At 39.0% G+C, this 16,917-nt stretch overlaps 1 protein-coding gene across 2 annotated transcripts in view; it reads left to right on the top strand.

Annotated features, from left to right (window-relative positions):
• Nucleotides 1-16,830, top strand: part of SLC25A21 (solute carrier family 25 (mitochondrial oxoadipate carrier), member 21) — a 502,554-nt gene extending 485,724 nt beyond the window's left edge. The window contains exons 8-11 of one of the 2 annotated variants that reach the window (XM_011926083.1): nucleotides 9,859-10,040; nucleotides 10,911-10,963; nucleotides 14,066-14,123; nucleotides 16,269-16,830. In XM_011926083.1, the coding sequence (XP_011781473.1) occupies nucleotides 9,859-10,040; nucleotides 10,911-10,963; nucleotides 14,066-14,123; nucleotide 16,269 (294 nt within the window). In that variant the 3' untranslated portion in view covers nucleotides 16,270-16,830. Of the gene's footprint in view, nucleotides 1-9,858; nucleotides 10,041-10,910; nucleotides 10,964-14,065; nucleotides 14,899-16,268 lie in introns of those variants that run through there. The other variant, XM_011926075.1, reaches the window with a different exon arrangement.
• Nucleotides 16,831-16,917: the final 87 nt, after the last annotated feature.

Genomic DNA, 16,917 nt, shown 5'->3' with positions numbered 1-16,917 from the left:
GAAACCATCATTCTCAGCAAACTATCGCAAGAACAGAAAATCAAACACTGCATGTTCTCACTCATAGGTGGGAATTGAATAGTGAGATCACTTGGACACAGGAAGGGGAACATCACACACCGGGGCCTATTGTGGGGAGCAGGGAGCGGGGAGGGATAGCATTAGGAGATATACCTAATGTAAATGACGAGTTAATGGGCGCAGCACACCAACTTGGCACATGTATACATATGTAACAAACCTGCCGGTTGTGCACATGTACCCTAGAACTTGAAGTATAATTTAAAAAAATGTATTACTACAGTAAATCTTCTGCAGTTCCTTCATGCAGGGATCCATCATAAGCTTCTTGTTGGTACCGCCTCTGGCTTGCAACCTTAAGGAAATGAAGGACTGTGTGGCAAACTCCACTTCACCTATTGTGATAGTGATGTGCTACTATCACATCACTGTGATAGTGAGGGCATGGGAATGAGTCACAGAATTGAGTTCTGTAAAGCAATACTTTTGTGATACCCCCAAATTCATGTAACTCCTCGGGGGACCACCCTATTTGGTGAAGTACCAGGAGGAATTAAAGGGTGACTTAATTGCAGAGATCAAAGGAAATGTAATTTGGGCTGACCTTAGGTGGGAAGATTCTAAGATTACATTTTAATGCTGAATTTCCTTAAAAGAAAAGACCCATTGCCGTCCTCTGCTCAATCTCGCCTTTTGCATAGAAGCAGGCTTCCTGCCCTGTATCCCTCATCACCCCCACTCCTCACTGGCTGACAAATCCTGCTTTCTCATCTTAACCTCCTTCTTCTGGCACATCCCTGGGTGAAACGCCTTCTTAACGACCCCAGACCCTAATCACGAAGACCTCTGAGATAGGCGATGTTTCTGTTTATCAAGCTAGCAGCCAGCTGGCCAGCCAACGAAGCCAGGTGTCAGAGCCCATGCCGGGAAAGGTAAAAGGGGAAGCATATGCCTCTTTCAATGGACATATTTTATCCCCTCAAGTGCCATTGCCTTAAATTACTTATGCTGTCTTTAGGTCTTGGCTGTATAGTTTGAACTATATGGTTAAATTAGCTACAAATATGTAGAGTGTTAACTGTTTTGAGTCATATGATCACGTTTCTGATGTTGAATTTTTAGAGGTTGTGGGACATCACAGCCGCCAGCATTTTGGGATCACTTCTTAATGTCTCTTGTTAAGTCACAAAGAGTCTATAAATAATATGTTCTGTCAGAGAAACTCATTAATCTCCCTGAAGAGGGGCTGGTAAACACATCTCGTCAGCTGTGCACTCACAGAAAGATCACACAGTGTGATGGAAATAGCCAGAGAATTCTAGCAAGAAAACCTGGTGTTAATTCTCAATTCTAGTATTTACTAGTTAGCCATGTGTCTTTGGCAAACTTATACCTTATCTCTGTCTCAGTTTTCTCATTTGTGAATGGAAATATTAATTTCAGCCTTAAAATGTTTGCAAGGGAATTAAACCATTTTTAAAACCTGCAAGTATTGTTTTCCATGTTATTATCACAGAATGTCAATGCATGCAATATTCATTAATATTTCAGACTACTCAGCTCCAGTTTAGTTATATCACATGATTTGTAAGAAAAATCAGAAAATATTTAGAGGAAAAGATCCATAGATGAGGAAATGATACATACTACTTATAAATAAATATTCAAAAGGAACTTTTTTAAAAGTGTACTGGAAATAAAACGCTATTGCAGTAACAGAGAGATTTTATTTTTATTTTTAATTTTTCTAAAGACAATCTCACTATGTTGCCAAGGCTGGTCTCAAACTCCTGGCCTCAAGCTATCCTCCCACCTTGGCCTCCCAAAGTTAATAACAGTTTTTAAATTCCAGTGAATTACATCAAGAGTAGTTAACAGTTGCTTGCCCTTGCAATTGAGCAAAGTGTTGGAGTAAAATGGTTTAGGCTTATTGGTGAGGAACATCAATTAAGTACAAGAAATGTTCCCTAATTGGTGACAGTTGGAGCTAATTATGGAATTAAGTTGGAAATTTTTAATAACATAATAGATTTTTCAATATTAATATTCATTTACATAATTTATGTGTGATCCATTCAAAATACTTGACTTAGGCTAGGTGGCATTCTGAATTCACTCCTAGTCTTATGATTCTGGGATTTTTATCTTCTGTCACTTAAGTCTTCTCTTGGCCTAAGAGGTGATCTCCTTGCATGTTGAATTAGGGTGCAGCCCTGAGAGGAAAGTGTACATGTCTCTAAAACTGATTGACATGTGGCAATCTCAGAGTCCCCAGTACTTTGGCTTCTTCACTTCTAAATAATAGGACTTTAGCTCTCTTTTGACTAATTCAAGATTATATCCCTTTGTAAGGTAGCAAATTTCTGTATGGCTCAGGTACCTCATCTGCTCGGGGGTTTTGTTGGGCTTAAATAGACAAAGGGCTTAACCTGGTACCTGACTCATAGTGAGTGTCTTATTCTCATCTTCTTCCTCCAATTTTTAAAATAAATTAATGGAAAAAGGCAAAATGATACTCCAGGTCATGTGATTCTCAATTCAGAGAGCTAGCCATACAGCTAATGTGGTGACTCACTATAATAATATGTCTTCTGTTGACTTCCTTAACAGCCAACAACTGGCCAAGCTTTAAGAGGCAGAAGCTAGATACCATCTTACAGGACTCAGATAGTGAAATCCCAGGAGGAATTTCCTCTCCATACTGTATGTTTGCCCTCCATTTTTTTCACATTCCCCCTTCAGTACTAATCACATTGAACTGGGATAGTTGCTTAGACGCCCACTTCCAGTCCCCTCTCTGGACCATTTACTTTCATACCCAACTCTAGCACCCAGTGTAAGACTGGACATATACAGACACCCAATAAATCTTTGTTGGCTGAATTCACAATGAATCAATCAGTTACAAGAAGCAATATGACATAATGATTAAGAAACATAGGCTTGGGAGTCAGAAGGAGCTGGGCTCAAATCCAGGCTCCACCTCTTACAGGCAGTGTGATCTTGGACAACTGACTTAACTTTTTAAATCTCATGTCCTTACCTGTAAAATGGTGTTATATGCCTAACTCATAGGGTTTGTTATATCATATATACATTTTGTATATACTTTTCACATATGACATTGTGCCTGGCAATAAATATTATTAATAATAGTATTATTACTCATAATAGTATGAAAAATACAAATATTATAACATGTATAGCATTTTTTGTTGCTATTTACTTTTGCTATTAATTTCCTTGTTATTTATTATTATGGTTATTGGCAGAAATGCTGTACTCGCTGCTAGCCAGTACAAAATGACCCATTCAAACTATGAGATAGGTATCACTCAGATCAGGCGACCCCACTGATAGCCATTCTGGCTTTGGACTGAGCTAAGGATAGGAGAGATTGAACAGATTTAACATCATTGCCTTCAGTTGTGCAGCCTTGAAGAAACAACTCCTGCTTCCACCAAAGAAAGCTTCAAAATGCTTCCCAACACATCCAGAGCCCCTTAGGGTCAGTGATTAAGATGAATCTTAGAGCATCAATTATCCAGCCCAAGGATCCAAAGAGGGTGAATGATCAACTTAATTAAGCAGTAGTTCTTAGACTTTACCATCCATCAGAATAACTTGGAGGACTTGTTCAAATACATTGCTGTAGCTGGGCTCCATTCCCAGATTCACTGGTCTGGGGTGGAACCTCAATTTTGATTTCTAATGAGTTCCCACATGGTGCTGATGGTGGTGGTGTGGGAAACACACTCTGAGCATCACAGAGTTCATGGATATGGTTGAGGTGTGAGTAACTAGACTCCAGAGCAGGATTGTGTGTGGAAATCATTTTATTTAGGTGGATTGCCTGAGAACCCCTGTGAAAATTAGGGCTTCCTGTGTTTAGCTTCTTTGTTTTCAACCCTGCACTGCCCTTTCCTTACTTCATAAACATATTGGTAGGGAAAATGGTCTCATAAGTTGTTTTCAAGCTTTTACAAGCCTAGTAAAATCAACAGACACACTCCCCAGAAAAGCTCATCTACAGAGACACAGAAGCTGATATGATTTGGCCTTGTGTCCCCACCCAAATCTCATCTTATAGTTCCCATAATTCCCACATGTTGTGGGAGGGACCCGATGAGAGATGATTGAATCATGGGGGCGGGTTTTCCCATGCTGTTCTCGTGATAGTGAATGGGTTTCATGAAGGCTGATGGTTTTAAAAACAGGAGTTCCCTGCACAAGCTCTTTTTTTTGCCTGCTGCCATCCACGTAAGATGTGACTTGCTCTTCCTTGCCTTCCGCCATGATTGTGAGGCCTCCCCAGCCACGTGGAACTGTAAGTCCAGTTAAACCTCTTTCTTTTGTAAATTGCCCAATCTTGGGTATGTCTTTATCAGGAGCATGAAAACGGACTAATACAGAAGCATTGCTTAGAATTTCAGAAGGTTCTTAGACTCCTCCCCAACCAACCCACCCACTAACTCTTAGGAGTATAGGAAGAAAATCTATGCCTGGAGGCAAAGTCTTGGGTTCACTTGGATGTAACAAAAAAATCCCTTCTTATACTTAACCTTTCAGTTAACTCATTTGTAAAATAGGAATAATAATAATAGTTCGTAACTCAAAGGTTGTGAAGATTAACAAATGTAATGCTTAGACATTTGCACTTAGCAGTTTCTGGCACAAAATATGTACTTCAATCAATGTTTATTTTTATTAAAATTGTTACCTCTTCTGTGAGCTGGGGAAGACATGTTTTAACTTGGAGTGAGTTGCTTGTGGGAAGAGAGGAGGCCAAGAGAAAGGCTGGAAATGCAGGGTCCTAGGCTGCTGGAGGTAGGGCTGTAGGACGGAAGGCAGCAGGCAGCTGTCCTGGATGCTGCCTGGGTACCACCCAGGGGCTTGCAGAGGCATCCCCAGGGGTAACAGGGGTCTGGGTAGAGGTGACAGCCACACTCAACTTGCTTTCTTCGGCTCCGAGCATCTTGGTTGCAGCATGACCACCAGTCCCCTCCACCTCCCCCATCCCACTACTCCCCACAAAAGCTCACTATGTTCAATGAAATGGGTTCCTATATTGCTTGTTTTCTCCTCTGCCTCAGGTTCCAAGTTGAGGACCCCTTATTTCATGGTTAACCAGTAAAGAATCATTGCCTGAGGGTTTTTCTCCCTGATGAGGCAACTTGCCTGCTAGGTAACTCCAAAATGCTATGCAAATTCAATTTGCCTAGGGGTTTTAATCATCACAATGACAGTGAAATCATTGACCAACTCACAGAGATGTCTATGTCTTAGATAGCTTCAAAGGAAAGTTTCTAAATAAGTACCAAATAATGACCCAGCCCCACCCAAGGACTAGGGTTGGAACTTTCTCCTCCACACCATCATCCTGTCCCCAGGCTTATTAGGGCCCTGTGCTGCTGACAAGGAGGTTGTCCACCAGGGCAGTTTGGATGAGCTCAGCAGCATTAGCACTCGGGAGTGCTCTGCATCATTCCTGAACCTGATTTGGCAGCAGCTATGAAGACCCTCTCCTCCAGGTGCCTTGAGGGCAGCTTCCAAGGGAGGTGCTTTTCCCTGGCCACACGCTACCAGAATGCCAAGGAAGGGTCCAGTGTGTTGGATGGCTCCTGCATGGTGGCTCTCTGGCTACAGCCACTAATAGGGATCCTGGTGCCTTCTCTACATGTGGACTCCACATACTTTGTCCCCTGCTCCCAATCTTTTTCAAGACTATGCCTCTTCTCCAGGGCTTCCATTTTTATGATCAAGATTCTAATTTGAAACCAAAAACACTAAACCATTACCTTTTTTTCTCTCTTTGTAGTCCTGCTACAAGGATCCTCATTCTTTTTGAGGCAACTGGATGCCTCTTTCTACTAGAGAAAAGGTCAGGAAATCTAAGACCAAAGAGCCCAGAGAGTACTATGTCAATTGTCAATTGCTTTTGTTTGTTTGTTTGTTTTCCTAAAATCTGGCCACAGCCTGCCATATCATGTTGTTCTGTGTGAGTCGCTGAGCAATAGAACCAGGCAACCCCAGGTTAGCTCTGTGACCTGAAAGTCTCAATTTATCCACTCTGAAATACTCCACTTTCCAAATGCCCGATACCTTGTCATGCCCCCATGTTAACACCTTCTGAGAGACAGACAGAAATACAACGTTGTCATAAGGATTCACTTCCAGTCTGGAAGACATTAAGTCTTGAGAAAAAAAAATGATTAAGGATTAAGCCTGATTCTCATAGTTTCTACAAAAAATAAATAAGTATAAACATTGATAGACCAGTCAGCAAACATTTATTTAGCACCTACTGTGTACTCTGCAAAACAGATGACACAGAGAGGAGTAACACATGCTCCTATGCTATGCAGACTCACAGCCCTGCAGGGAAGAGAGATACATGTAAAAATATACTGAACACTAAGTGGGCCATAGCAAAGGTGAGGACTGTTGTTCAGACAGTATCTTGGGAGTAGGGAAGAAGATAAATCAATATTGACAGGGGATCTGTAAAACTTCCTTGGGTGAATGGGATTTAAGCAGGACCTTAAAGGGCAGTGAGATTGCTATAGGTGAATATGATGGAGAAAGACATTCTAGGCTGCAGGAATCATTTGAAGAAAAGCATGGAGTTGGGAAAGTACTTGGTATGTTTGAGTAATTATGAATTAACCAGTGTGACCATAGTATAGATTAAGGGTAGGGTGTAGAAGTGGAAGCTGGAAACATAGGTTGGAAGCATGTTGAGGGTATGGGAAAGAAATCAATGGCCAAGTGAGCCAGTTTGTCTTTATTCTCTGTGCATCCAGGAAGTATTGAGGGTCTTTGAGTAGGAAGATAACAGAAGCAGATCTGTTTTTCTAAAAAGAGAACCCCGATATCACTGTGAAGAATAGATCCTAGAAGGCAGGAAGGAAGCAAGACTTGGTGAAGGTAATGGGAACTTGATCTAAAGCCAGAGAGGTGGCAGTGGCCAGGAGAGGATGAACGGGAGAGGCATCTGAGATGTTGCATTCATTCGAGGATGGCTGATGGCACATGGCAAAGAAAGCAGAGGTGAGCTGAGAGGGTTGTCCTCGCACACGCAGGCCCAGCTGGGGATGCTGGATTCAAGCAGCGTCAAGGAAGAGACTGACTACGGGCCCAGAAGCCAGTGGTCAGGGATAGCCTCATGGCCATCCCAAGCAAATTCTTTTCCTCCCTAGAATGCCCACAGGAGTAGCAACTGACCATCTGCTTTGCCAATGTGGAACATCAAAATCACTGATTCCTAGACTCAGGTCCTTATCTGGCAGCCTCAGGAGCCCTGGAGAGCTTTTTAAACAATTTGTAGGCACCTTCCTATGAGGTTCTGATCTGGGACCCCCGAGATGGGTCTGCAGCGGGACCCAGGCATCTGTATTTTGTAAAATTGCCAGATGATTCTGAAGCACAGCTGGATTGGGGAACCACTGTGGGATCTTACTATTGTACTGGGAGATGTATAAAAAACAAAGGTGGGCCGGACATGGTGGCTCACACCTGTAATCCCAACACTTTGTGAGGCCAAGGCAGGCAGATCACCTGAGGTCAGGAGTTCGAGACCAGCCTGGCCAACATGGTGAAACCCCATCTCTACTGAAAATACAAAAAATTAGTTGGGCATGATGGCACCTACCTGTAATCCCAGCTACTCAGGAGGCTGAGGCAGGAAAATCACCTGAACCCAGGAGGTGGAGGTTGCTGTGAGCCAAGATCCTGCCACTGCACTCCAGCCTGGGCAACAGAGTGAGACTCCATCTTAAATATATAAATAAATACAAAAGTGGACACTTACTCCTGCTAGTGAACACTGTGATATGATGACCTGGAGACCTAAGCTTTTGGTTTCCAATGCCATGTCTCAAGCACAATGACCATCATTGAGTCTCTTTGTTCACCTTCCATCCCCAGCTTTGGTCCTCAGCAAACACATCAGCCAGTCTCCCAAACTTCCCAGAAGGACAATGTGTATACAAATCATCATTTCCATTCTTGTCCTTAATTGAAAAAGAAAGAGAGCTTTGCAATGTCACGGGGATTTCAAGAAAGCATCTTTTCATAGAATGTTTTGCATCTTTAGAAAACAGGCTACATAAAAATACTATTCATTTTCTGCCAGGTTTGTGCAACACTTACAACATTTTTATATTATATTATAAACATTTATATTATTGTTTTTATTTATCAGAAAAATGATACAATTTAGAGGTAAGGTAGGTGTTAAAAACTTCCCTTGTATACACTGGGCTCTAGGTGATTCAGTGACTCATCCGAGATCAGACAACCAGAGCTGGTCTAGAATTCACTGTCCTCCTGAGCTCCAGTTCTGCTTCTGTGCCATAATGGAGGGGAGTAACATAAAGGCATTTTTCTCTCCTTGTAAAGGAGGAAAAATGGGGGGAGAGGGAATTATTTAAACACACTTCACTCATACTGCAATCACTGCATTGTTTTTCCTGTTGAAACACCCTGTTGGTTTTCAAATCCCTTTAAACCTCCCCGGCACCTGTATGGCCCAGATCCAGGAATTATTACCAAACCCTTGCTTTTTATATTTAGCCACATAGGAGTTTCTGTGATGGTAACTGGCTCTTGGTTCAGCTGAAAATTTCAGAGACCTCAGAAGTTTTCTTCTTTCATAGAGGCTGGAAGCATGTAATGCTCAGACCTGAATTTTCTTGTTTAACTTAAGCATGGTATGCTTCCCCTCTGGATAAAATAGTGTTGTGGCACAGCGCTATATTATTCCTCTCTGATGATCCCTCTAAAATATCAATCAAAAAAGAGGGCAGGGAAAAGATAGGGTTGGGGGTCAGAGTCAGCAGCTTATAGTATGTGATATGACCTTCTCTTCAGAGAACAGAGGACTGAAAACATAGAACTGAGGTTGGCAACATAATGAGAACTTCCCAGCAAATTCATTATAACAAATCATAATGTGAGCTCAGAGGGCACAAAAATAGGCCAAAGGAAAGTGACTCCCACATAAGACCTAATTAAGTACTTTGATGTCAGAAAGCAGTGCAGGAGGGGTGGAAAATCAAATCAGACCGACGTGAAGGGCCTCAATTCTAACAGAAAGAAGAAATATTTCTCTTTTACTCACTCTCGCTCTCTCTTTCTCAGTTTCTTCCTTTGCCGTGGAGGAAGAACAAGATTCCAAAACAATGGATTGTAAATTCTTCAGCCAATTAGTCCAGTGACTTACTACTGTTTATAATGCACAGAATATCACAGGCTGTTTTGCAGCTGCCCCAAGTTGGTTTGTTAATAACAGGAAGCTAGCACTTCTCAGTACAGTGGATCAGCTACACGTGAAAATAAATGCAAAAAACCTGGCAGGGAATAGCAGCAGACCGAGAGTAGCCTTGATTTAATTTAACATTTGGGGGTCCACACACAAATGAGCATTTTAGTAGGCTTTATGGTGGAAGTTGCTGTCATTTGTAAAATATTCTGGCCAATTAGCTAATAGTGTGCTTGGATTTCTCCTGTTTTGATACAGTAATACTAAGTACATTGTGAAGCCCAATTATACAAATCATCCCCATATGCCATACCAGTCTTTCTTTATGAACTGTGTTTATAAATCCTGTGTGAGGAAATGTGTACTTCAGCAATTTAGACCATGTGTAAAAACATAGCCAATGGGATTGTCAAGAAAACAAGTTCCAGCCTAGGAAATCCTAATGTGTTCCGCTGGAATAACAGGAGGGTGCCGGGAGTGCAATGCTCTGCTTAAATACATATTACTTTATAGTGTTTAACCGACTTAGGGGCTTCCGCTCCCCTTTCTGTTATATTATTCTTCTTTTCTTTTAGGATCCAACCTTGGAGTTTTTGAGAAAATTTGGGATTGGTCTTCTCTCGGGGACAATAGCCTCAGTCATTAACATCCCTTTTGATGTTGCCAAAAGTAGGATTCAAGGGCCTCAACCAGTTCCTGGAGAGATCAAGTACAGAACCTGTTTTAAAACAATGGCAACAGTCTATCAGGAAGAAGGGTAACATAACACATTCTTATTTTAATAAATGTATAAGGCTCACGTATTGTTAAAACTGAATTGTCCTTCCATTTAGATGAGAACCAGTAAGCCCTCCTAAGTGGAGCTTGTGTCTAAGAAACTCTGCAAATACGTATGACAAACTTTCCAAGACAACAAAATAATAAGATGTTGTAAACATGTGCTTACACCATCAAGTGACAATATGCTGCGTGTTTGCCATAGAATGCCAAGATGAACTTTTTACTTGACAGTTTGCATAATATAGTATTGTATGTTATATGTCCTATTAACATAAAGGCAGGAGAATAATTGTCTTCTGACTCTAAATCCCATCAAAATGCCACCTAATTATATTCTCCTGGGAGAATTATAGAGTTCTGTAAAGATAATTTTAAAAATTTAAAGTATGTGCATTTTTCTGATTTTTTAAAATCTTACTTTCTGTTCTGTTGCCCCTCTTTTCCTCAAGAAAACAAGTAATATTTTATTATTTTGATACAAACTGCATCATATTTCCTAATGTAAAGACTGAGTTTGTGGTCTTTTAAATTCAATTACAAAAGTCATTCTGTCCATATACACAGCTGTCTTGAAAGTAAGACCTGTCTTGAAAGCAAAAAACATCTCGCTGGTGAAAGTCATGTTTCTGATTGGGCAGGACCAGCAGAGTTGGGTAATAAAGAATTGATTAACTCTTTCCCCACATCCAGTTTGCTGCAGAGAATACTAAAATGCCGTCTGCTTTGAGATGTGTATAATTCCAAATAATTTATTTTTTTAAATGCTGGGCCCCCGTCTCAATAAAGCTAAGGTACAACTCCATGTATTTTCAGAATAAGAATGTTTCTCTTTCCCTTCCTATCACAGGATTTTAGCTTTGTACAAAGGCCTGCTTCCCAAGATTATGAGACTTGGACCAGGTAATGATATTTTGATTATTTAATCCTTCCTTTTTTCTTGTTCTATTGTCTCTTTTTTTGTTATTTGTGTCCATCAGCAACAAAATAAAGGTTTACCACTTTGTAAAAGACAAAAACCTTGGAATATAAAGTTGTCTATGAGTATTTGAGATACTGAAGACATCCATTAGAAATGTTCTACCTTTGTTTATTAAGTACTATTTATGACCTTGCTGGAGGCTGACAGAAGCCAAAACCCAGCTTAAGTCAATAGGAAGAAGCCACAGGCAGTAGGAGTTTGAGTAAGAGCTGAGGTGTGTGCAGTGGCTTCTGGCTAAAGGGGAGGCTTTTCACTGAATGAGGGACCAGCCCAATCAAACGTTTCCTCATGCTCCCAATTCATTCTTGCTCCTGCCTCAACTTCATTTCAAAAAGAGAAAAGGAGGACAGCTTGCCTCCATGAACAGCAAAAGCCGCTCATCTTCACAGTCACCTCTGGGGAGTGGTGACACCTTAACTAGCCGCTTACCTCTCCTGGCCTTTGTCAGCATGATGCTGGAGGCTTCTGGCTCAGGGCCTCACTTCAGAACGCCAACCCACAAAAAAACCGGCTGCCATTCCCACAAGGAGAATCGGCTGCCTCTGTGTAAATAGATAAGAAAATAACTGCTACAGACTCAACTGCCAGGGCAAATAGTATTGGATTATAAGCAACCTTGCGAATAAGTACAAAGGTATACTCTAGACCACACATATTTTTTTATCAGGTTATACTCACCTACTTATACATACTGGTAATATTTCCTAGAACCTTCTCCTACTCCTCCGCTCCCCCCTTTGCAGTTCCTCCCTTTTAATACTACTGTCCTCCTACCCTACTACACAAACACACATGCACATTCACCTTTAGATCTCAGCCCAATGAACCAACATTTCTATTAATCTAAGATAGAGAACAACAGTCTGTAAATTGAAGACAGTGAACAGCTCACACTTTCATATATTTAGGAAACACTTCCACAATTCCCAACCCATCTATCCCAATCTTTATAGGCCTTTACATGTGGATTTTGCTTCATATTTGGATTCAGATCTACCTTCTGTTAGTCATTGGCCCATGTGTAAAAGCTAACCCAGTAATAGAATGTGGGGAATTTTGTGCATCTCTGCCAGTATGTGGTGTTTTTCCTTCACCACAGAGTAAAAACCTGCTGGTAGACCTAATATGAGAGAAAATCACAGCACCAACCCTAAACCAACTTTCTCAGAAAGGGATGGGCCTAAGGGTGGTGACAAGGGAGAGGTTAGCTAAAATTGTAATTGACTGGAACCTTCATCCAAAACTCTTAAATAATCTGACCCCAAGTTTTGTTACAGGATTGCAAATGTTTGGTTGGCTTTTTAAATGTTTTGCATGAGGGGTCCTGAGTTGCTGTGGTGTTATACCCAAAGAATAGCGTTCTTGTGAACTGACTGTCCAGGCTAAGCCAAACTGTGAATATCTGGAAACCACGCACAGACCTGCCCTCCACTTCATTCCAAATGTGTGCATCACAGCAACTTCAAACCAAAGAAACCTAGAAAGAAAGGTACCACTGAGTTAAGGTTAAGACTTTTGAATGAAGGGTGAAATTTTTCTTTAAAGAATAAGAGAGAGACGTAAAAAAAATAAAAATAAAAATAAAAGAAAATGAAAAAGAAAAAGAAATGTGAGCCTGGAATTTTTGTTCTTTGTTCTGGAGAAACATCCAGCATTTTTACAATAGCCTTAGCAGCTCAGCGTGGCTAACAATCAGATACCTTCCATGAAATAATCTTGAAGTCTGTGATTTAAACTTCAGCTATTACTAGGCCAAAAACTAACCCAACTCTGCATATTCTTGTCTTAATGGTTAATAAGAATAAATGCAGCAATTACCTACATATTAATAACCCTCTGTAGTGCAGCTCTTTTTGTTTGTCAGAGTTCCAAGAGGTCTAGAGCAGCTGAGAGAGGACTAATAGAGTATCTTCATGGGTTAAAAATGAAAATTACAGGCAGATAATTATCTTTGGTATATAGTTACACAAACATGTGCAGCCTGTAGATTTAAAAAAAAAAAAAGAGTGTATGGCAGTATGTTCAAAATAACTAAGACCCAAATCAAGTTCTATTTCTTTCCATCAGAAGTCAATCTTCTATTCATGCAGCCAAGTCTTCTCTAAGTTGTGTTCAGGATATTTGTCCAAATTTTGATTTTGTAATGTTTTTCACACAGTTAGACATAAAAGGATAAAAAGAGATTATCCTGAAGGGCACAGGACACATGCTATTTACTGCATCAAATAGAACATAAAATGATCCACGTGCAAATTCTTCTCCCAGTGGCTAGGTATCCAGCAGCCTCAGTGCCTGCTTTTCTGTATCATATTCCTGTTGACATACTACAGAGCATGTCTCTTCACAACCAGTTATGTAGCTGTTTTCTTCCAAGACAAATGGTGGTCTCATGTCATCCAACCCCTACTACCAAATTTTCAAGTTCAAATCCATATACACCCGAAGCAGATAAAAGAAATGAAGGTTAGCTTTCAACCTGCTTTTGTTAGGTTTTGTAATACAGATTTTTTAAATATTCAGAATCTAATTTTCACATTGCAATGCAGTTTGAAAGCTATGACAGAAAACTAGACTCATCCATCAAGCACCATCTTAGAGATTTCCTTCTTGAACGCAATTAAGACTGCTAATTATGGACTGGAAAAGATAAATCCTTAGCCTACACATGAAGAATCTGAAGGTTTCTGTTTGCAGGAAAGCAACATACCCTTACATGACTAAATATGTCTATATTTATTTACTTTTAAAAATTAAAAGTGCCTGAAAAAGAATCTGATGAGAAATGATGAAAGTTGCAAAAACTCATGGGGGAAAAATGTGTTTAGAGACTCAAGATGGTATTGATTTTATCCTGAGAATTTTCCACAGTAGTTTGTATCTTTGTATTGAAGCTCCAGAACTGTTGATTCCGAACAGCCTCTGCCCGACAGGCTGTATGAGACATCATGGATTCAGAAACCCAGTGGGACAGCCAGTGCTATTCCAGAGGATTTGCAATAAAAAACAGCTCTTTTCTTTTCTAGGTGGTGCAGTGATGCTGCTGGTTTATGAATACACCTATTCGTGGCTTCAGGAGAACTGGTGATTGCCTAGGAAGTGTTTTTCCCCCTTGAGATAATGGATATTTGCTATGCAGCACTATGAAGAAGAGAGACTATCGACCAGCCAGGTGTATAATTATGAAACATTATTCAAGAACAAAATCTATTTTAATACTTTAAAAATATCTATAGACAACTTGAGATGATAGTTTTGGCTGTATAAATAAAAGTGTGAGAAGAAAAAATAATATGGAACAATGAGGTATTTAAAGTGAATATAGGAAAATAGCATAGAAATCGTATATTTTGTAAAAGAAATATAAACTTTGTCTCCTATGTTCCTCTTCACTGCTTCACAATGAAAATTCATTGTATTGATCAGTATTTTTTCCTAAGAGGTCTAGAAATGCTTAAACTATTGAAAATAACTCAAATCATTCAAAGACAGGGTTAAAAAAAGTTAAGCCAAAATTTAAACAGCTTTTATAATGAATTAAATTATTCCATAAATAATATTTAAAGAGCACAAGAAAAATGCTTTAAAGTGCACTAAAATGACCTTTTAAGAATGTTTAATTTTATGAATACTATGTTAAAATGTAAATCTGTTGGTTTTCTGTAGTATCTATGCACATATCTTCTATTTTCCTACATCTGCTTTATATCTCACATTGCTGTAAGATAATAAACAGGTATTTTAAAACATTGTTTAGAACAGAATGTTAAAACACTGTTGTTTAAGCATGTATTTTTAAATCATGATATCCCAAATCTCTTCTAACAAGTAGGAAACATGCAATAAAATCTACTTTGCTTCTCATAGTTCTCTTTGAAGACAACTTTTGTTGATGAGATATTTTCATGTTAAATCACAAATTGGAAGCACCTTTGGACCCATTTGTCAGCCATCAATATTTACATCCAAATACCTTTGTTCAACATGCCTACCTGTGCCATTTTTAGGAAGAATGTATAGAATAGAACTGCATTTTCAGGTTATTAGTTTTAAATGACAACTTCAGATGGGAAGTCGGCTGTCTGCAGTATTAAAATATGTATGATGAAGGAGAAATGTTCCAAAAAGAAATACACTTAGCATTTCTAAGGATTACTATACTAACATGTACCACCAAAAATATCTTCTTGGTCTTGATGTAACCAAACTTGATTTTATATCTGCATCCAGAAATGATGCTGATTCAGTAAAGTCAACAAGAATACCTGAAAGTCCACATGACACCTGTCCTAAGTTACTGCCGTGGGCTATTTCTACTACTAAAGCATTTTGAAAATGAAAAGTAAAAGATAACATGGTAATTATTACTTTTTATTAATTTAGAGCATTTGAAGTATAAAAATAAAAGGCTTTTGACATACTGTATATACATACATAGCCTTCTGTTGTACATCCTTTCCAACATGTTTTTTAAAATTTATATTTCAGTCCAATAGTCAATAAAAGGGTCATTAAAAACAAAACAAAATTGTTAAAAAAGAGAAATAAGAATGTGTCTCTGTTGCACAACTGCATTCTATCCTTGCAGGTAATACTCTTGCATTCTATGAGAGCACTGCCTGCATAGAGGCCATGAAATTGAACCTTTAACCTCTCCATGTGAATGAGATAGAAAAGGATTTCTGAAGAGTTCATTTGCCAGTTTAAAAGCAACACTTTTATCATCTATGAGATAGAGGAAATATGTCAACATTAACCAATAATAATAATTTTTAAAAATTAACCCTTTAATCCATTCTATTTTTCTTTTTGTATTTTAAAAAGTGGCTTTAAATCATAATTTTATTTGAATAGCAAATTGTATCTGTTGTCTTTTAAAAATTACTCCATGTGAATTCACTGTTAAGACCTAGAGGGAGAAAAGGAAACTTCGATACCATTAATATTAGATTTTTTAAAATACAAGAACCAGAAAAAAATTATAAATAGCACAATAACAAGAGATTTCTTAATTTAGATAAAGAAAATAACATTATTTGCATTTCCATGCAAGCAATTAATAATTTTTAAAGCCCTCTAACAGCCACCTAAAAACATTTGATAGTTCTGTACCTTACATCAGTTTTTCAGATGACAGGAAAGTCCCTGCATGGTATGGTTTTAAAGTCTCCACCAAATTATTGGATTGGATCTTTGTTCCATTCAGTTTATAGTCTATTTTCTCACCAGACTGGGAACTCCAGATGTCAATGGGAGTTTTACAAGATCAAAGGAAGACTATGGCCCTGAGAGTTCATCTGCTCCTTCTGCTTTTTCTTCTCCTGAAGTTATAATCCTCTATTTGTAGCACTGAATTTCGGTTGCTTTAGAAATAAATGCAGTTCAAAGCTCTCTATAAGATATCTGCTGTTTGAAAAAAGTGGTCACTCTAACATAACTTGTTATGTTAATCTGCTTACTGTTTACATCCTAGTGATTTGAAAACCTAACTAATCTAGCCATCTGAGTTTTAAGTGAAGCCATGAAACTGATGTGGTGGAACTGCATTGCCATGTAGACTGTGCGCAGCACAGACGGGAAGAAATTAAAATCACTTAGGGAATCCATCTTCAACATCCATATCCAGTGAGGTGCTCTTTTAGTTATTGCACAGAATTAGTACCAAAAAAACCTCAATATATTAATTTTCCAACAGTTGAATTGTACCAATGTCCTAAAAACACATTTTTAAGCCTATTTTGCCAACCAGGAAGAACTTCCTAAACAGAAGGGATTACAAACTGTAGAATTTTGCCCCAGAAAATCAATCGTTTTAAAATACAACACATACTACTCACATGCTCACACACACATATACTCCACAGCTGTTATTAACATT

The sequence above is a fragment of the Colobus angolensis genome, unplaced genomic scaffold (assembly GCF_000951035.1).
Source record: "Colobus angolensis palliatus isolate OR3802 unplaced genomic scaffold, Cang.pa_1.0 Scaffold119, whole genome shotgun sequence".
NCBI lineage: Eukaryota > Metazoa > Chordata > Mammalia > Primates > Cercopithecidae > Colobus > Colobus angolensis.
The sequence above is the reverse complement of the archived record's forward strand: the minus strand, read 5'-3'. Positions and strand labels throughout refer to the sequence as shown.